The sequence below is a fragment of the Mangifera indica genome, chromosome 11 (genome assembly GCF_011075055.1).
Source record: "Mangifera indica cultivar Alphonso chromosome 11, CATAS_Mindica_2.1, whole genome shotgun sequence".
NCBI lineage: Eukaryota > Viridiplantae > Streptophyta > Magnoliopsida > Sapindales > Anacardiaceae > Mangifera > Mangifera indica.
Genome location: NC_058147.1, coordinates 1,529,110 through 1,547,944, shown reverse-complemented (window position 1 = coordinate 1,547,944; position 18,835 = coordinate 1,529,110). Strand labels below are relative to the sequence as shown.

General features: G+C 37.8%; 4 protein-coding genes across 5 annotated transcripts; 1 reads left to right on the top strand and 3 right to left on the bottom strand.

Moving 5' to 3' along the window:
- Positions 1–79: 79 nt before the first annotated feature.
- Positions 80–3,880, bottom strand: LOC123229901 (protein ACCUMULATION AND REPLICATION OF CHLOROPLASTS 6, chloroplastic). Of its 2 annotated transcripts, none has more exons than XM_044655931.1 (7): positions 3,560–3,880; positions 3,230–3,460; positions 2,867–3,091; positions 2,412–2,672; positions 1,336–2,302; positions 848–984; positions 80–499 (listed from the first exon to the last, which is right to left on the bottom strand). In XM_044655931.1, the coding sequence occupies exons 1-7, from the start codon at positions 3,833–3,835 to the stop codon at positions 443–445; spliced, it is 2,154 nt and encodes a 717-aa protein (XP_044511866.1). In that variant the 5' UTR covers positions 3,836–3,880; the 3' UTR covers positions 80–442. The 2 variants fall into 2 exon arrangements, with proteins under 2 accessions (XP_044511866.1, XP_044511865.1); XM_044655930.1 differs by having other exon boundaries at positions 80–489; positions 3,560–3,875.
- Positions 3,881–6,726: 2,846 nt separating this feature from the next.
- Positions 6,727–10,715, top strand: LOC123229082 (probable LRR receptor-like serine/threonine-protein kinase At4g36180). Its single transcript, XM_044654660.1, is given in 2 exon segments — positions 6,727–9,595; positions 9,598–10,715. Coding segments are annotated over 2 exon segments (3,396 nt in total). The 5' UTR covers positions 6,727–6,915; the 3' UTR covers positions 10,314–10,715.
- A 1,182-nt stretch (positions 10,716–11,897) lies between these two features.
- On the bottom strand, positions 11,898–15,771 carry LOC123228538 (probable 1-acylglycerol-3-phosphate O-acyltransferase). The gene is made up of 9 exons (XM_044653941.1): positions 15,433–15,771; positions 14,899–15,135; positions 14,239–14,285; positions 14,001–14,119; positions 13,749–13,909; positions 13,298–13,407; positions 13,120–13,219; positions 12,288–12,411; positions 11,898–12,197 (listed from the first exon to the last, which is right to left on the bottom strand). Exons 1-9 carry the CDS (start codon positions 15,648–15,650, stop codon positions 12,072–12,074), a joined length of 1,242 nt encoding a protein of 413 aa, XP_044509876.1. The 5' UTR covers positions 15,651–15,771; the 3' UTR covers positions 11,898–12,071.
- Positions 15,772–17,261: 1,490 nt separating this feature from the next.
- Positions 17,262–18,643, bottom strand: LOC123229772 (V-type proton ATPase 16 kDa proteolipid subunit). Its single transcript, XM_044655717.1, has 3 exons — positions 18,467–18,643; positions 18,100–18,385; positions 17,262–17,631 (listed from the first exon to the last, which is right to left on the bottom strand). Exons 1-3 carry the CDS (start codon positions 18,543–18,545, stop codon positions 17,499–17,501), a joined length of 498 nt encoding a protein of 165 aa, XP_044511652.1. The 5' UTR covers positions 18,546–18,643; the 3' UTR covers positions 17,262–17,498.
- Positions 18,644–18,835: the final 192 nt, after the last annotated feature.

Sequence of the window (18,835 nt, the reverse complement as noted above, 5' to 3'; positions counted from 1 at the left end):
TTCCCTGGTTCGAATTCTTGATAGATAATTAAACGCACGATGTTAAAGGGACAATAAAAATAAAAGAATCAGAGCTAAATTTGGGAGAAAGTAACTTCTATTATTTAAAGAAATTATCAATTAATGCCACTTTCGTATATAAGGTGAAAAATGCAAAGATGGCATTATCATATGGCAAAAAAATTATTCTATACATTACTTATAAATGATCTTAGATCCTTCAGTGATTCTCCATCCAGAATTTGAACCTGACATTTCATATCTGGTTGTGTAGGTTGTGGTTTTTGAATCGCTGTTCTCTGGATGAACTGTGTCCGTGAGGTGGGCAGACTCTTCTACAGTTGCTTCCACCCAGGCACGCTTCCCATCTTGTGAAAGAGTCACACTGTCTATGCTCAGGTTTAAGAGAGTATAATCATATACCCAACCAAGTTCTGCAATTTCAGCTGCACGATCTGCCCATATCTTTAACATCTGACCTCCCAAAACCTGTCAGACTCTTTTAGGGTTAGGAAACACAGATTATTTTCCGTGATATGGCAGCCGATCACAACATTTCAGAAACACTCCATTTATTCATGATTTCTATCAGTAATTAGTCAACACAATTTCATAGCCCAGAAGACAGGATCTAAAAAAGAGAGAGAAAGAAAGAAACACAAAACAGTTTATATAGTCCAATAAAGTTCCCCTTGGCATAAAAGACACTTGTGACCCAGAAGATGGGATCATCATCATAATAAAAAAAAACCACCAAATGCTACCATAGAGGTGAAAGTTCAAAATGCAACATGAGTGTGTGTGTTCAAACAATTACAAAAGAAAATTATAACTGCAAATTTCTTACCTCAGACAGTTTCACTAGGGAACGATGAGGTCCAAAAGCCTGAGATTTGATATTCTGCCACTTGCGAACTAAATCTTCTGCTAACCTTGCATCCATTCTAGATAATTCCTCCCCAAAATTTTCATCCCTGAAGGACCCTGCACAGTTCATAAAGACAACAAATTAAAACTTCAGGAAGATGAAATTTTAGAAGCAAACAAGGAAATTTGAAATGTCTGTCATTGCATCAATTCCTTTGATCAATCAAAATTAGATTTATGTATTTTGGAAGCTGCCCCCATTAAATCAACTGAATGTCCATGATCACTTATAGTTTTAGAAACAAGAATTTTATCCTAAACCAATAATTGAAGAGTGAAAAATATGAGTAGCAAAGAGGACATAGGCACAACAGTTATTCTCACATCACTTATGAGAAAAAGACATGGCATTAGCACGTATTGAAATGGTTCGAAAAAGGATTCATGTAGGCTAAGTAAAAAACATACCCAAATTAGTGACATCAGATGCCTTAGGTAAACCAATTAAATTTCGTGGATCAGATATACTGTTCCTGGCAGGCAAAAACTTCAGGCCAGCAAAAGTTATCAACCCAATTGCCAATCCAAAACTCATAATCTTCATACTAGCATCTTTAATTTTTTCTGTAATCAATTGTTCTTCATGTAATTTATCAGAACTACTTGTTCCAGGAGTATCAGCCATGAAAATATCATGATGATCAAACTTCTCCATAGGCTCATCAGTTTCTACAAGAGAAAAATAATTGTGTCTCTCTCCATCTTGATTCTTCATGCTGTCGTCACGCTGACCAAGAGGAAACACCCTCTGCAAAGCCTGAATTGCACTAGCCTTTACATGATCAAGAACAGCAGAAGCCTCCGCAGCCCCAATTTTCACAATTGCAGCAGCTGCAGCCAAGGGTGAATCACCATTTCCTTGCATCTCTAAATATCTCAGGACAGTAGGATCGTCATAGTAATCATGAAGCTTGAACAATATATCTTTGGTGTCCCTGAATCTGGGGAAAACCACTTCTGTCAACCATGTCTCCAACAGCTTGCAGAGCCCAGGAAGATCCTTTTCAATGTTTTCATCATCAGCTGTTGAGTTCTCCAGGACAAAATTTACAATAGAAGGATTTCTGAATGGTGAATTATCACTATCTAAGCCCAACCATACGCGACAACCATCAATATCACCTACAAGCAATGAGCATAGTCCCCTCTCCAATGCAAAGTCAAGCTCATAATTTTCTTTGGGAGAATGGATAGAGGCAGGGTCACCTAAAGGTGCTACCTTCATCAGCTGAAGTTGACAGAACATTCTATCTGCAACTCGAATGAGTTGAGGTTGCTTACTCACAAAGGCTTGAGCAACAAGAGCAAGTGCAACTCCATAAACTTCGAAACTTTCTGCTGGGATATTATGTGGTGTGACATTATACAGCTCAACCTTATATGGGAGAGAAGAACATTTCAAAAATTTTGAAAATATTTGGGAAATTGATTAGTATACATACAAGGGCAAAGGTGGCTTTGAAAAATACAATCTTGTATGCTACCTGCTCTGCTGCTGTCATACGTAAGAACGCCTCATTCATGAAACCTTCACGCGTGAATCCCCCAGCAATTGCTGGTGCTCCACCTCCTCCAACAGCCCATAATATGTTACGCACACCATGAAGACCCTCTTCTCTTCTTGCTTGGTATTTATCACCAAGGGGTAAGGCTAAAAGTTCCAGAACACAACGTGGGGTTATCTCCTCCAAAGTCTCATCAATCTGCGCCTGCAAGTCTGGAGCAAGACTGCTGGCTCCTTCCTCCTACATTACCAATATAAGCAATTACAAATAAGCAGTGTATTATAAGAGTGGCAGCAAATTGAGTACACTGCAGCCACAAAACACAACTCACCAACCATATATATCAACACTTATATCATTAAAATTTTCCATCTAAATTAGACTTAGAAATAATTAAAATTGCTCAACTAGAAGGAAAACATTATTGGAATAACCTGCAAGAGCTTCAAAGCCCTCTCCAGCAGTTCACAACCTCTGACAAAATTAGGCGGAATCAATGCCATGGCATCTCTGGACATGTCAACATAAGCAAGCACCATTGCCAAGACAACATCTTGCTTGAAAGCCTTGGGTAGTCTTTCTCTTAATAAACTCTCTCCAACTCTAAGCACCAGTTCTGCCTCCCCTGCTTCTTGCAGCACACACAAAGCTCCAGGAACCTACCAGATTCCACCACTTATTACTGTTAACAACTTTTCTCCCAAAAATTTAAAAAAAATAAAAATTCAGTTGCTATTTGACTATATTCAACTCAATTATTCACACTGAAAGAACAAAATTGGCATAAAAACAATTACCTTGTCCCAGGGGACTTCAGCGAGGATTGTTTCGTCTACATCGTCAACAAGGCCTTGGTTGTATTCCCTTCTGGACCTAGAGTTAGCTAGGGTTTCACAAGCGCCTTGAAGAATCTGTCTACGGCTGATCAATGCGTCTTGACTAAAACCATACTGAGGTGGTTGAGAAACCCTAGCTTCATAAGCTCTTCTGATACCATCTCCTAAAAAATGAGTCTCGGCGCCTAAAATCTATTAAAATTTCATAGCATTTGCTAGTTAAATTTAAAAAAAAAAAAAACACTAAATTCCCAGAAAAAAAACATAAATAAAATAAAACAAAAGACAGACCTTATAGAAGTCGATGGGGAGGGAGAGGTGACGGTCGGGAGGAGAGAGAGGGGGAGGAGGAGTGAGAGTGACAGATGTTGAGGAGAGAGGAGAGGAGTCGGCGGCGGAGGTGAATTGAAAATCAGAGATGAGGCGGTCGGCCCACTTGCTGGCGGAACAAAGGGTGTAAGAACCAGCATTGGAAGAGCTGAATTTGGAGGGTTTAGGAGGGTGAGGCAAAGGAAGTACTCGCAGTGGACTTCGAAGACCAAAGTCGATATGTGTCATTGTCAGCATTGCACTTCTCCTTTGATTTACTGAGCTTCTGATTTATTTATTTAAGGTGTCATAATATAATAATTTTCAGGCCGAAGCGGGGGTGATTGGACCTGGCTCAGCCCAAATTAATCATCAGTTTGAATGAGTTGAACCGGGTCTACATCCAGATCTAGAGCTCCCACTTAGTAGTTTTGGATTAAGATTGATTCATTTATTTATCAAAATAGCCTCTGTCATTCCCTTTTTCAATATTGTTTGTTTTGTCAATAGTTGTCTAATGATATTATATACAAATTCAAACATATACGAATTTGGTTCTAATTAAGGCTAACTCTAAAGTAGTCTCAACTCACAACAGTCCCGCATAAGCACATCTAAAATTGGATTCCATTAAAGTATGAATAAGACCCAAGTTAAGGTTTATAAAAATTAAAAATAAACTTAAGATCAACCAAAAATTAATGAATTTAAATAACAAAATCAAATCTAATTCTTTTATTAAAATAAATCTAACTTTTAGTTTAAACTCAACCCATTTGGATGTAAAACCAAATAACTCAACCCAAATTCTTTCTAATCTAGTGAGTTATTGTTATGACCTCGGGAGTCTAAAAAGCAATTTTTAATACGTATTGGGCCTTGGTCTGGGTTCCTTTCATTAAAAAGTGACGTTGAAAATTAACAAGAGTGACATGGAAGGCCCAAAACTGGTCTCTGTTTCCTTCATTGACACTGACTGGGCCTTGGTGTCGTTCCTTTTTCTGGAAAATGACTGTTTAGCTCAAAATCACATCGCAGGCACCGAGCACTAGCAGCTGTCGCAGTATAAGAGCTCGTGTCTTGAGATTTCTTTTCAAATTTAATTGAGGACCGAACAATTTTAAAATGATTTTTACCTCCCACCTTAAGGACCACACAATCATGGGATTATCACTGAAAGCAAACTTACATTCAAGAATCTAGTTATATCAACGAAGACTAGCTTTGGCATGGCAGCTGACATGTGGGTTGTTCTTGAATGTGATAACAGAATTGGTCCTCAATAACTTGTGCAATAATAATGGTTGACAATCTAGCATTATGAGACTTACCGGAGAGAATTATACATAACAACTTAGCAATCATGCCTTGGCACTTTCTCTTTTCCTTTTCTTTTTTCCACAATGATGCTTTCATGGATGCCCACTAAGCTCAACTTAATCAACTTTGAGTATATAAATAGGTGTCCAAAATGATGCTTTCATTAATGCAAGAGATGGATCTTAAGCTCAATTGAATCCGAACATAGGTCAATTCAAGCTTGCGCAAATTGAAAATGAGGTCATTAAAGAAACTATCAGAAATTATTGGAAAAAAAGGAGAAGAAGGGTTACTAGACATAAAGAAAGAAGACAATCGCTAAAAAAATGAGCAATTTTATGTGTACCTATTTTTAGTACATAAATAGATACATAATTATGTATGTTATCATAGGATCAAGTCTTACTTTATTCTTAATTTAAAATCATTCAATTACATAATGACTATAACAAATGTTTATCTATTTATATACTAAAAAAAAAATATACATAATTTTATTAAAAAAAAAACAGTTATCAAAGAAAATGAATTTGATCAAACATGACTCAAACTCAAATTGAGACTATTTCAATTCGAATTCAATTCATTTGAATCAAACTTCGAACCAACTCAACTAAGATAAAACCCTAACTGATGCCCAATTGTTGGATGAGTTTACATGACAAGTAGGTTTGGATGGTTGATCGGTTTCCTACTATAGTTAGATAATTTTGGAATTACAAACTGGTTGTCGGCAGTGAGGGAGTCATTAATTGCAAGGAAATTATGGTACAATGGAATTGCCGATGTTGTTCGGGTATACTTACAGCAAGAAGACATGAGCTAATTTAATATGCCATCTCTAACTTGTTCTTTGGTCTTACTGTATATGGCCGAGTACGTGACGGTGAAAAAAATGTATCAAAGATCTCTCACAAAGGCAAAGTCTCCTTGACTGTTAGTTTGCTGAATTTGGAGCCACAGGATAATAAAAGTAGGCAGGAAGGCTTAGGACAAAGCTCAATTTAGTCCGGTTTCAATCTTATTGATGTTTAAAGATTAATTAACCGTTAAACCAAGTCAACTCACAACTAAATTATTAAACTATAATTTATTAGTTCAATCACTGATCAAATCGATCAGAACCCAAATGGTTCCTCTAACTGAGTTAGAACATATTACTTTAAAGTAGTAAATTTTCTACTTAGTTGTTGTAAAAGTCTAATTTGGTCAAGCACACATTATAGGAATGAAGAGAAACTGTTCATTATAAACAGCTAAAAAGTAAAAACATTAGCTGTTAATCATGAGAGAGGAGCCTAACAACTCAGATTAGCCAAGTAAAAGGAAGGAACTCTGCCATCGTGGAGCCTAACAACTCAAATTAGCCAAGTAAAAGCAAGGAACTTTGCCATCGTTGAAGTAGCAGAAAGTCATAAGAATGATTTCCAACTCAGTTTGATGATTATACTATCTAATTTTTACCAAAAAATGGCCGCATTCCATGTTCAGAAAAGCATTTGGGTCGACTTTATTATACTTAGCCGCAGTTTCTTTCTCTTATCTACTTCTTTGGCACTTGGCATTTGGTAGTTTGCGATGAGTTGCGGCACCCAGTTCGCTTGATCAATTGAATATTGCCATGAAATCTAGCCGGATGAGTTTGACATGATCAGCTTCAGATGACCCAAATGCAAGCGGCCAAGTCAGATCGACCAACTTCCTCTATTGGGCTCCGAGGTGACATACGAAGACCCCTCGTGAAAAGATAGCACAAGACTTAAATGATGCTTCCCTGTGACAAGTAAAAAAATTGTCCTGTGCAGCTTTTTGGGAAGTGAGATCGAAACCGAGCATAACCAAAAGCACAGTGGAAAAGTGAGAAAGAGAAAGTGAACTCAGTCGAACACAAAAAACAAATGGAGTTGCTTCTGGCAAGCTCTCTTTTTCCCACTCCATGATCAAGCTTTCTGGCCTCTGCTACTACTAACACACGCTCCTTCTCAAGCCCCATAACCATTTTCTTCTCCACCTTCTCCATGGCTACATTAACTGCTATTTTTTTCTTTCTCACTCTGCCCCACTTCACTTACTCTCACGGTCAGCCCGGCGCCTTGGTTTTATCAGAGATAGAAGCTTTGACTTCCTTCAAGCGCAACCTGAGGGATCCTCTTGGTGCGCTCGACGGTTGGGAGTCGTCCACGCCGTCTGCTCCCTGTGACTGGCGCGGCATTGTTTGTTATAACACCCGGGTCAGGGAGCTTCGTTTGCCTCGCCTACAACTCACCGGCGAACTCACTGATCAACTCGCTAACTTACGTGAGTTGCGCAAATTAAGCCTCCACTCTAACAACTTTAATGGCTCAGTACCCACTTCGCTTTCTCAATGCTCTCTCTTACGTGCTATCTACTTGCAGTACAACTCACTCTCCGGGACTCTCCCGCCATCCATTTTTAACCTTACCAATTTACAAGTCTTTAATGTGGCTCATAATCTCCTCTCCGGGAGAATCTCGGGTGATATTTCACAATCTCTCCGGTATCTCGATTTATCGTCGAACACCTTTACTGGTGCGATACCAGGGAACTTCTCGTCAAATTCTCAGCTTCAGCTCATTAATTTGTCGTATAATTTATTTTCCGGTGAAGTTCCGGCTAGTGTTGGTCAACTTCAAGAGCTTGAGTATTTGTGGTTGGACTCAAATGACTTGTACGGTACTCTGCCTTCTGCCATATCAAACTGTTCTTCGCTTATACATCTAAGCGTTGAAGATAATGCGCTTAAAGGCTTGCTTCCGGGCACTATTGGGGCGATTTCTACCCTCCAAGTGCTGTCTTTGTCGCGAAATGAACTCTCGGGTACGGTTCCTCTAAGTGTTTATTGCAGCGTTTGGCGCAATTTTTCTTCTTTAAAGATTGTTCAGTTGGGGCTTAATGCATTCACGGGCGTTGTTAAGCCGCAAAATGGAGAATGTGTTAGCGGTTTGGAGGTTTTGGACCTTCAAAATAATCGCATACGTGGCGTGTTCCCATCTTGGTTGACAAAAGTGACCAGTCTAAGAGTGTTGGATCTTTCTGGAAATTTCTTTTCTGGAAATCTTCCGGTTGGCATTGGTAATCTTGTCAAGTTAGAGGAGTTTAGAGTGGCTAATAATTCTCTGTATGGGTTAGTTCCTAAGGAGATTTCGAAATGTAGCTTGTTACAGGTTGTTGATCTTGAAGGGAATCGATTTTCGGGTCAAGTTCCTGCCTTTCTGGGCGGGTTAGGGAGCTTGAAGACTGTATCTTTAGGGAGAAATAGATTTTCCGGTTCGATTCCGATGAGTTTTGGGAATCTTTCTCTGCTTGAAACTTTGAATTTGAGCGAAAATGATATCAGAGGCAATGTATCGGAAGGGATAATGAGGTTGAGTAATTTGACTACTTTGAACCTCAGTTATAACAAATTTGCAGGGGAGGTTCCTCATAATGTGGGGAACTTGAAGAGTTTGCTGGTTCTTAATTTGAGCTCCTGTGGGTTTTCTGGAGAGATTCCTGAGAGTATTGGGAGTTTGATGAAACTATCTACTCTAGATTTGAGTAAGCAAAATTTGTCTGGCGAATTGCCCATTGAGCTTTTTGGGTTACCCAGTCTGCAAGTTATCAGACTTGAAGAGAACAAGTTATCTGGGGATCTTCCTGAAGGCTTTAGCAGTTTGGTTAGTTTGCAATATCTGAATCTCAGTAGCAACTCCTTTTCTGGTGAGGTTCGGGCAACCTATGGATTTCTTCCATCATTGGCTGTTCTCTCATTGTCCCACAATAGAATATCTGGGGGGATTCCAGCAGAGCTTGGTAATTGTTCTGGACTTGAAGTGCTTGAGCTTCGTTCAAATCGATTGAGTGGCAATATTCCAATTGACATTTCTCACTTATCTCATATGAAAAAGCTTGATCTAGGGCAGAATGATTTATCCGGTGAAATCCCAAAGGAGATCTCTAGATGTTCATCTCTGGCTTCATTGTCATTGGATATGAATCACCTATCAGGCCACATACCAGACTCATTGACGAAGTTATCAGACCTAACATTGCTAAATCTTTCTGCAAATAGCTTGAGTGGAGGAATTCCAGCAAATCTTTCTCATATCAGTAGCTTGAAGTACTTAAATTTGTCGAGGAATAACCTGGAAGGTGAGATTCCGAAAATGCTAGCTTCTCAGTTCAGTGATCCTTCGATATTTGAAATGAATAGACAACTATGTGGAAAGCCATTGGATAGAGAATGTGCAAATTTGAGAAAGAGAAAAAGGAAGAGGCTGATCATGCTGACCTGCATTACTGCAGCTGGAGCTTGTATTTTGGCATTGTGTTGTTGTGGCTATATCTATAGCCTCTTCCGTTGGTGCAAGAAGCTTAGAGAAAAGGTAAGTGGAGAAAAGAAACCAAGCCCTGCACATGGAAGCTCTGGAGCTGAAAGGGGTCGAGGAAGTGGAGAAAATGGAGGACCAAAACTTGTTATGTTCAATAACAAGATAACATATGCAGAGACATTGGAAGCTACAAGGCAATTTGATGAGGAAAATGTTCTAAGCAGGGGAAGATATGGTCTTGTATTCAAGGCTTCATTTCAAGATGGAATGGTTCTCTCAATCCGTCGCCTCCCAGATGGCTCCATTGATGAAGGAAACTTCCTAAAAGAAGCTGAATTGCTCGGCAAGGTGAAGCATCGGAACCTAACGTGTTACGAGGCTACTATGCAGGACAACCTGATGTGAGGCTTCTTGTTTATGATTACATGCCTAATGGAAACTTAGCCACACTTCTTCAAGAAGCCTCACATCAAGATGGGCATGTGCTAAATTGGCCAATGCGTCACCTCATTGCTCTTGGCATAGCTCGTGGACTAGCATTCTTGCATTCCCTTGACATGGTTCACGGAGATGTCAAGCCACTGAATGTTCTTTTTGATGCCGATTTCGAAGCTCATTTATCTGAATTCGGACTAGAACTGTTAACAATAGCAACCCCAGCTGAGGCCTCAACATCTTCAACTCCAATTGGGTCATTAGGCTATGTGTCACCTGAAGCAGCATCAACCGGGCAACCAACAAAAGAGGCCGATGTATACAGTTTTGGGATTGTATTGTTAGAGATACTAACAGGGAGAAAACCTGTCATGTTTACACAAGATGAAGATATAGTAAAATGGGTGAAAAAGCAATTGCAGAGGGGTCAAATTTCAGAATTACTGGAGCCTGGACTGCTGGAACTAGACCCTGAGTCATCCGAGTGGGAAGAATTCTTGCTAGGCGTTAAAGTGGGGCTTCTTTGCACAGCCCCTGATCCTCTTGATAGACCATCAATGGCTGACATTGTTTTCATGCTTGAAGGTTGCAGGGTAGGACCAGATATGGCATCCTTAGAGGATCCCACTTCGCTGCCTTCACCAGTATGAAAAATGATCTTGGAATTGATAGTGAATCACTTCTATAAAGAAGTCATTCTTTGGACATTTACCTTTTGTCTAATTAAGATTTATGTGCTGTCGCAAAATCATTCCTTTTTAATACTTAAAGATTGTCTTTTTTTCTATCTCTTTTTCTCCTTTTACCCAACGGCGCCATTGAGGATCGAGGTGGGTTCCATGCTTCCATTCAATTCCTGTATTCCCGCAAGTAAATGGGTCATAAAGCCTAGAGCTATACCCGAGCCAAATCGGCTCAGTTTGAGAAAGCTACACTTGAGTTTGTATAGGTCAAGTTTGAGAGTATGAGTTAAGGTTTTTGATCGGTTTGTAAATTGAGTTAAATTTGAGTTAAGAGAAATTTAACTTTGTCTACCACAAAGGTCAATCATCAATCATTTTACTCAACTCAGTTTAAACACCAATTGAGCAAAAATGAACCATTGGCAAAACATTGGTTTGATTATTGTTAAATAATCATTTTAACAAGTATTATTTTAATGCTTAAAATGATTTCGTTTCAAATATTATCATAATAAATTATGAATTCAAACTACACAAACATGCTAAGCTTTAAGCTTTGAACTACTTTGAACAAAGCTCAAACTTTTTTAAATCTCAGTTCAATGAATTCAAATCAATTTCAAATTATTGCATTATGCTGCATCCGAAATCAGACTCTAGTCTCCCATATATAAAGATCAATCCGACTGGTTTACAGACCTACTTTAAAGCCCATAGCTGATTCCCGCCAAAAGAAGAAGGAAATCCACGTGGCTAGCTATATAGGCAGAAGAAAGTAGCCGTTAATGTGATTACCCGAAGATGAAACTTTGTCTTTATCGAAAAAGAAAGATGGCGTCAGGATCCGTGAATGCATTGAGCAGAGCTGCATGCAGACTGGCGATTTACAAACAACGCTGAAGAGCAAATGAGAGCCCTTGGATTAGATTCTTTGGGTTCTTGCCACGTAGGCTTAGTTAGTGTATTCACAGGAAGCAATAATTTGGTTGCACGGAAGATGTATGGTTTCGAGTATTGGGTCCATTTTATAAGCCAAAAATTTAAATTCTCCAGTAGTAAACAGTCACTGTGAGTTAGTGCTTGACAGAGTATTCAATGCGTCTCCTGACTGACTTCAGAATTCAGACCCGACCCCACGATTTAATCCGGTCATGACAATGGACAGGGCAGGGCAGCACTATTTACTGAACCCTCTATTGTCATCATCAGTATATCACTTTACGGCATTTCACTCACCCACTTACTCAATATGAAGTGTGAGCTCCTCTTTTACTCCAGGATTTAGGATTAGGGTCTTATCTTGCTCTCAAATTTAAACCAAAGCTCTCACATTAGGCTGGAAATGGAGCAGAAAATCAGCTAAAACTAGAAAATTTCAGTGAGCTCACATTGTTGTTACACTATTGATTGTCCCTGTGCTCCAGAGAGCTAATTGCTATGAGCAGCATGAGTTTCAACTAAATCGCCAGCCTGGCCGGCTGGCATGACTAAAGTCTCACATTCATCCTATTCTATTTCCACATCTGCCCATAAAAATTTATAATCAATGCATGAAAGAATCTGCATATTTACATTGCAAATCAATCATTCAGTATTAATTTACAAGAATGGAGATTATATGGGCATACAGAATGCCTTATTGCGAAAAAGAATTTGCTACTCTGATAGATAAATTCATGTAATCATGTTATACAAAATTCAGGTTAAGTTACAACATGCCTTTTTCTATGCTGACGAAAGACCTTTGGGCAAAGATATATTGTCAGGGTCAGATGAAAGAAACCTCCGGCAAGCATAGAACATGGCTGCATGGAAACTGGTTGGGTTATCTATGAACACAAAATGCCCGGCCTGCATATTTTTTATCAGGAAGGATTCATCAGTTTTAATAAATACAGAGAGAGAAAGGGCAGGGGGAGAAAGTGAGTGAAAGAAATATACCTGGGGGACCCTAATAATTTCACATGGGACTTTCATATGCTTGCGGGCTTCTTGTGCACCCTGATAGTTCATCCAATCTTGGACACCATATATGAAGGTGGTTGGCACTTTCCAATCTGATGCACTGTAAACGATAGAAAGGAACAGATCAGACAAAAAAATTTCACCTCCAACTGATAGCTATCTTGAGATCAAGAATTTCAAACAAAACATGTCCCACTCAACTAAAATGAATATGATATTGTCCTAAGACATCCCCCAGTGGATCAGTGGCCCTAAACCCATAAATTGTTGTATGAACAAAAACAGACAATATATCCTTATCAAGACAATGAGGGGAATCTCAGATAAAAGGCATACACAACATAAACAACAAATTTCAATGGTAACATCCCGATACAATTGTAGAAAAAAGATGGTTCCCATTTTGGGGCCAAACTGGTCTTGGGCTGAATAACTCTTCGGCCATTATGGTCCACTAGACTTCCAAAGGAAACCACCAATGGAAACAGCCAGCACAACGCCTAAACTGTACCTCATCACTCCAGAAACCATAGTCCAAAGAGAGACACCATTAACTTCAGTATTTTGAAAACTTCAGACAATTATTACATTTCGCATAGGCAACTTATGCACAATTAAAAAAAAAGTAATACTTGACACACATCTAAGAATCAACATCTTGTTTTCTTCACTGCTAGTATAAAAGAAGATACTATCAGAAGTTATAATTTGAAAATCAACAAGATTAAAGCATGTAACATAACAGAAAGCAAGAGAACTTGATAATTAATATTAAGAGATAAGTTTAAATCAAGCTGAAGCATCAAACCTGCGTAGAAGAGGCATCCGAGCATATGCCCCAAAAGAGAATATGTATTTCAAGCACAGCTCTCCACTAGCTTTGGCAGCTAAAGTATGGTATACATAATCTTCAATTGAGCGAAGCAAAAATCAGATACCTATTAATGTATGTGTGCTATACACATTATAAAAATCTCTTTGTATACCTGTTAGCAATCTGGACTCCTCTTCATTCAATATGCTCTCAGATGAGTATCCACCAAATCTAGCACTAGTGTACCTACGTACCAGATCTGGGCCCCAAGGACCTAAACCTCTGCAAAAAACAAAAATAAAATAAAATAAAATGATATCTAAAGCCAGAACCAGGGTATGGGTAACTCAAACCTATCAGATATTGTTTATGTTTTGCTAAAAGGCCAGAAATGATTTCTCAAGCCACCAAGTTTAATGAATGAAAACTGATGTTCAACTACTACAGGATGAATTAGAAAAGTCAATCTGAATAAAAAAAAAATCCCAACAGAAGTTTTATTGACAAACGATAAGAAATCTAACCTCATAGCAAGTTGAATGCTTTAAAATGTCATACATGGTCATAACATTATAGCAGTGAGGAAAGGAAAAGACACATACACACAGAGTAAACAAGCAAACCTGACAATCTTCTGAGGAGTAAAATTAGACTCCCACAAATGGTTCAAAATTGCACCTTTCCACGTTGCCCTGAACTTGGTAATCCACTCAGATGTAGGATCTGATTCTGCTGAAAATCCAGCAGGTCCAACTAAAATCAAGTGCTGAACATGCTCCGGATGCTGACATGAATACAATTAGCGTCAGAAAACAAATAATTACCATCATATTACCTAAGGTTCTGGATACAAATTAAGATGGAAAAACAATCACCTTGAGAGCATATTTAGCGGCAACATACCCTCCAAACGAATGCCCAAGTAATATAAAGTTGCTAAGGTTTTTGGCTTTGCGCCATTCCTCAAAGGAATCAATAAACCATGCCTCAGTTTCTGTGATACCAAACAGATTACAGATTAAATTCCTGTATGCAGCAAATAATAGAGCAAGTATAATGGGTAATTTCTCAAATCTCGAGGCAAAACAACCCAAAAGATATAGTACAACTAACCTTCAGTGCTTTTGCATGTGAAGTCAGGTCTGCTTGATCCACCCCAACTGCAAAAACGTTTTGGTTAAAAGCCAATGAATGTAAGAACCAAAAGCTTGAAGTTCATGATGAGGGTTATATGAACAAAATGACTAACAAAACAGTAAAAAGGAAACCTACTTTTGTAATACATTGCAAAGGTTAAGAACCAACCATAAGAAATGAACAAAGACCCGACTATATAATCCTATTAAAGTTACAAAAATACCACAAATACAGTGCCCAAAATTGGAACACTATATTTGCTTCAATGGAACCTACCAACAAGAAGACAACAATTTACTGAACTCAGAAATGTCAAGCATTAAGCTATTGAATTTCAGCAGCCCTTACACATGCAATGAGTACACATAGGATGAACCGTAGACAAAAATAAACAAGCAGAAACTTCCCATTTCATTTGACAGATACATCGACAAATATCAATGAAATTCTAGAGATGGCAAGCTATGGAAGCCCATTACAATTAAACACTGCATTAAGTACCGTGATCGATATGACCACATGCATTAAACCATACCAAAGAATTTAAGAACTAAGGCTGGTAGCAAATCATACCATTTAAGACACATGGAATATCATATTAAAGCATGTAATAAATTCAAGAGAAATAAATCTTACCCAAGTTGATCAACTGCTATGACCCTGAATCGACTAGCTAGAGCATCGAAATTGCGGAAGAAGAAGCCTTGAGATGCTGCATATCCATGAACCATTACAAGAGTGGGGGAGCCTTCTTTGCTGTCAAAAGAAACCGTGTTGATGAACCTTGGCTCATCGCTGGAAGAACGGAACCACCTGATTTTCGACCCAGGTGGACCTGAACCTATATTAACTTTCTCTTGAACATATGGAGTCCTGAAATTTGGGTGATTCACCCATCATCCCACGTAATAAAACTCTCATGAGCTATAAACAAATAAGATTGAACAATACACATAAACTTGAAGCCGGGGCCAATCAATTAGGCTTCCTGTTGTTTACTTTCTAGAGGAATTTACAAATAAACAGACACAACAAATAATCGAAGTGAACTAAGAAAAAAATATTTGGAAATTAAATGCTTTTGAATTGGAATGACAAACAATTAGGTATATAAATTAAAAAAAATACCAATTCGAGAAATAAAAAGGCGTGTAGAGAGAGAAGAATTACTTGACTAGAGAGAACAGACGTTTTTCGGCGGCGATGATATGATCGGTAGAAGTGGGGATCCAACGGAGAACAGAGGGCAAAAACCATCTAGATTTGGGGGTTGTAGATGATGCTGATGAGGTAGTAGCCGTAGATGATCGAAGCTCGGTCTTGCTTATTTCTTCAGCCATTTTTGGAATATAAGTGGTCCAGCGAATCCGAAAACGAAGCAGGCTCATAAGACTACGAATCTAAAGCAAACGATTTTGCTCTGTGACTCAAAAGACGCTGTTATTTATATACGTGGCGCCACGCTGAATCTTGACCGTCACACACCGGATTGGAAGTTGGCAATTTTGATTTGGCGGCAACGCCAGTTAGTAAATTTGAGGGGCAAAGATGACTTATCACTGACGTACGCTGTGACGTTACGTGGCACGTGCGTATTATTGACAGAGCAGGACTTTTCTTTTCTTGAACCTCAAGTCTGGAAAAACAGAATATTATTAGTTACCCAATTTCACTCCAAAAAGTATTTTTCTCCAAACATAAATATACTTATATTTATAGAGGAGTTCTTCGAAGTAATTTCAGTTCTTTACGTTAGAGTTTGGTTTTGGCAATTCTTTTTTTTTTTATAACAATTCTATTTTCTCTTTTTTGATTATTTATTTATTTATAATTTTTTTAAATATTATTATTTATTAATTCAAGCCAATTAAACTTAAAACTCAAATTATTCATTTTAGATTCTAAACAAATTTGAATTCACTGTTATTTAAATATAATTCAGTTTGAATTTATTTATAATTACTCGCCTAAATATTTCCTTGGTAGTATGAAAAAGAATATAATTTCTAATCCGAAGGCGCTGTCCGAGGAATTACTTTAGACCTTACATGTGCAGATGACAGATCCTTGTTAAATTATTAGTCTCACAATATTTTTTTTCTTGATTTTAAATAAGTCAAAAACATGTAATTAGCCAGACCGTCAGGTGGAAGACTCGCGATCGTGAGACACAGGGGCGGCTGCAGTGCAGGTTAATTGTAAACTGATAGATTCTTATTATATTTTCTTTATGGGATGGGTTAATTTACAGAAATATTTATTAAAACTAAAGTATTACATGAAAATCACCATAATGACAAATTACAAATAAAGATTAACAAAAATAAAAGTAACAAGAGAACGAGATACTAATTTGCTTAAATATTTGTATACATAATTATTTATATCATCAAATAATAAAATTAATTAAATAAACATTTTTTTTTCAAAACAATAAATTTTTTTAAATATTCTTTATATTACTAATTATTTTAATTAAAAATAAATTAGAGTATTTATGTCTCACAAATAAATAAATAAAAATCAAATAATAAAAAATCGATTACGAAGGAATTATTCAAATCAAACAAAATAACCTTCAGCATACTAATAACGATATGTACCCCTAAATTCAAAATCATCCGTGGATGAGAATCCATTAGTTTTAGTGGGTGCTTAATACACAATCAGTGGGTATATCAATTTCACTAACGGTATAAACCCAGAACATGAAGCCAACAGCCCGCCCGCCATTATTCTTTCCTTCGTCCTCAAATTCCCAAACATCCATACTACATCTGCAATCAATAGTTTCAGACTGCTCCACACACACTTCATCTTTTTCATACATCAAACATCTCTAATTCTAATTCACCCCAAACTCTAATTACAGGATGTCCAAACCCAATTTTTTTTAGCCAGTTACTAGGCTTTAATCTCAGACTGCTAATGGCCAACAGACTTATCAGCCCCACAGCTTATAACTAAGTAACAGAGACTCAGACAGTATAGCAAATTAATTGAAGGCAACATTCTATGAATATTAGGAATGAAACCACAAAAAGCAAAGTATTTCAACATTAAACAATGATAACATAATTTATTAACTGAAGAAACTAATTTCTACTTCTACATTCTACCACCAGTTTCAACGGTCATCCAATCTGTCCGGTAGAATAATCACAAACAGAAACAATACGTTTTAAAAAAATTGATAACATTTCCACCACACCAGTAAGCAAAACACAAGCTCTATTTTAATCAGCTCTTGACTGACCAGCTCGGGAAGAGAGAATGATGCCAACAATGAGACCATACAAGGCCAGAGCTTCAGCGAAAATGAGAATGAGAATCATCCCTACAAAAAGCTTTGGCTGTTGTGCATTGGCTCTGCAGATTACAAAATGAAGTTATGATAGACCTTCAATTAAAATAGTTAGCCGACCAACAACAACAAAATACAATAAACGCATACAAAATTTGTAAACCAAAATTATATAACATACAGTATAACACTGCTAGCCAAATCTCCATTGACAAAGCATTATCTCCTAAACTATCAAGAGACATTTTGGGTTGCCAAACTTAAAAACAAAACTGTGTTATATTGACAGTGAGTCGAGCTATAGGATAAGGAAGTTACATAGACATCCGGATCATAATGAGATGATATGACACATAATTTGAGTACTCAATTGAGTATAGTTTATTCATAATCAAACATATACATAGCATATTTTCTATTTATCCAAACAAGTTACACGGTTTGAAAATATCAATCACCCTCCAATTTAAAGCGATTTAATTACTGATCTAAGTTTCTGGATAGATGAGTGCGATTGGAAAGAAAGATTATACCTAACACCAGCATCACCGACGATCCCGATCGCCATACCAGCAGATAAACCAGCAAGGCCACAAGCGAGACCGGAAGAGAGATGGGCGTAGCCATCAAAAAGGTAATAAGATTTAGCCTTGGGGTTAATCCCAGTACTAATAATAACAGCAATAATCAAACCGTAAATACCCAACACGCCAGCCATGACCACCGGCACAATAGACTTCATCACCAATTCTGGCCTCATCACACCCATCGACGCCACACCTACTCCACTTTTCGCTGTTCCATATGCAGCTCCCATACCTGCGATACACCCGATCAAAACCCTAGATCCATAAGCCAAACCAACCATTTCAAAAATAAAAAGAATAATTAGAGTCTTACAGGAGAAGACGAGGGCAGCAGCAGCGCCAAGGAAGCCGAAGAAAGGAGCAGTTTCATCGCCACTAAACGTTGAAGACATGTTGATTTGAAGATTTTGCAGAGAGATGGATCAGATCTGAGAATGTTTTTGCCTTCCTGGAGTCCCTCTGCAGAGAATGCCTTTGAATTAAAATTATTTCATTCCCTTAAAAAGTTTTAAAAAGAAAGACAATTCAATGGGCTTCTATCGCGGGAAAACGAGCGGCCCAAGCCCATTTGTTCTATAACCTGAAAATATTAATCTTAAAAATCAATTTTTAAATCTTTTATCTAATAAAAATTTACCATGATTTGTATGTTATAAGATTTTCTAACCTTTTACAGTTAGTC

Coding starts and splice junctions, on each gene's coding strand:
- LOC123228538 (XM_044653941.1), bottom strand. CDS start 15,650: ATGAGCCTGCTTCGTTTTCGGATTCGCTGGACCACTTATATTCCAAAA. Junction 15,136..15,432: donor CGTCTGTTCTCTCTAGTCAA/GTAATTCTTCTC, acceptor CCCAAATTTCAG/GACTCCATATGTTCAAGAGA. Junction 13,408..13,748: donor ACTCCTCAGAAGATTGTCAG/GTTTGCTTGTTT, acceptor TGTTTTTTGCAG/AGGTTTAGGTCCTTGGGGCC.
- LOC123229901 (XM_044655930.1), bottom strand. CDS start 3,835: ATGCTGACAATGACACATATCGACTTTGGTCTTCGAAGTCCACTGCGA. Junction 3,461..3,559: donor TCCCCATCGACTTCTATAAG/GTCTGTCTTTTG, acceptor AAATTTTAATAG/ATTTTAGGCGCCGAGACTCA. Junction 2,673..2,866: donor GGGCTTTGAAGCTCTTGCAG/GTTATTCCAATA, acceptor TTGGTAATGTAG/GAGGAAGGAGCCAGCAGTCT.
- LOC123229772 (XM_044655717.1), bottom strand. CDS start 18,545: ATGTCTTCAACGTTTAGTGGCGATGAAACTGCTCCTTTCTTCGGCTTC. Junction 18,386..18,466: donor TGCTGCCCTCGTCTTCTCCT/GTAAGACTCTAA, acceptor GGTGTATCGCAG/GTATGGGAGCTGCATATGGA. Junction 17,632..18,099: donor GTCGGTGATGCTGGTGTTAG/GTATAATCTTTC, acceptor TGTAATCTGCAG/AGCCAATGCACAACAGCCAA.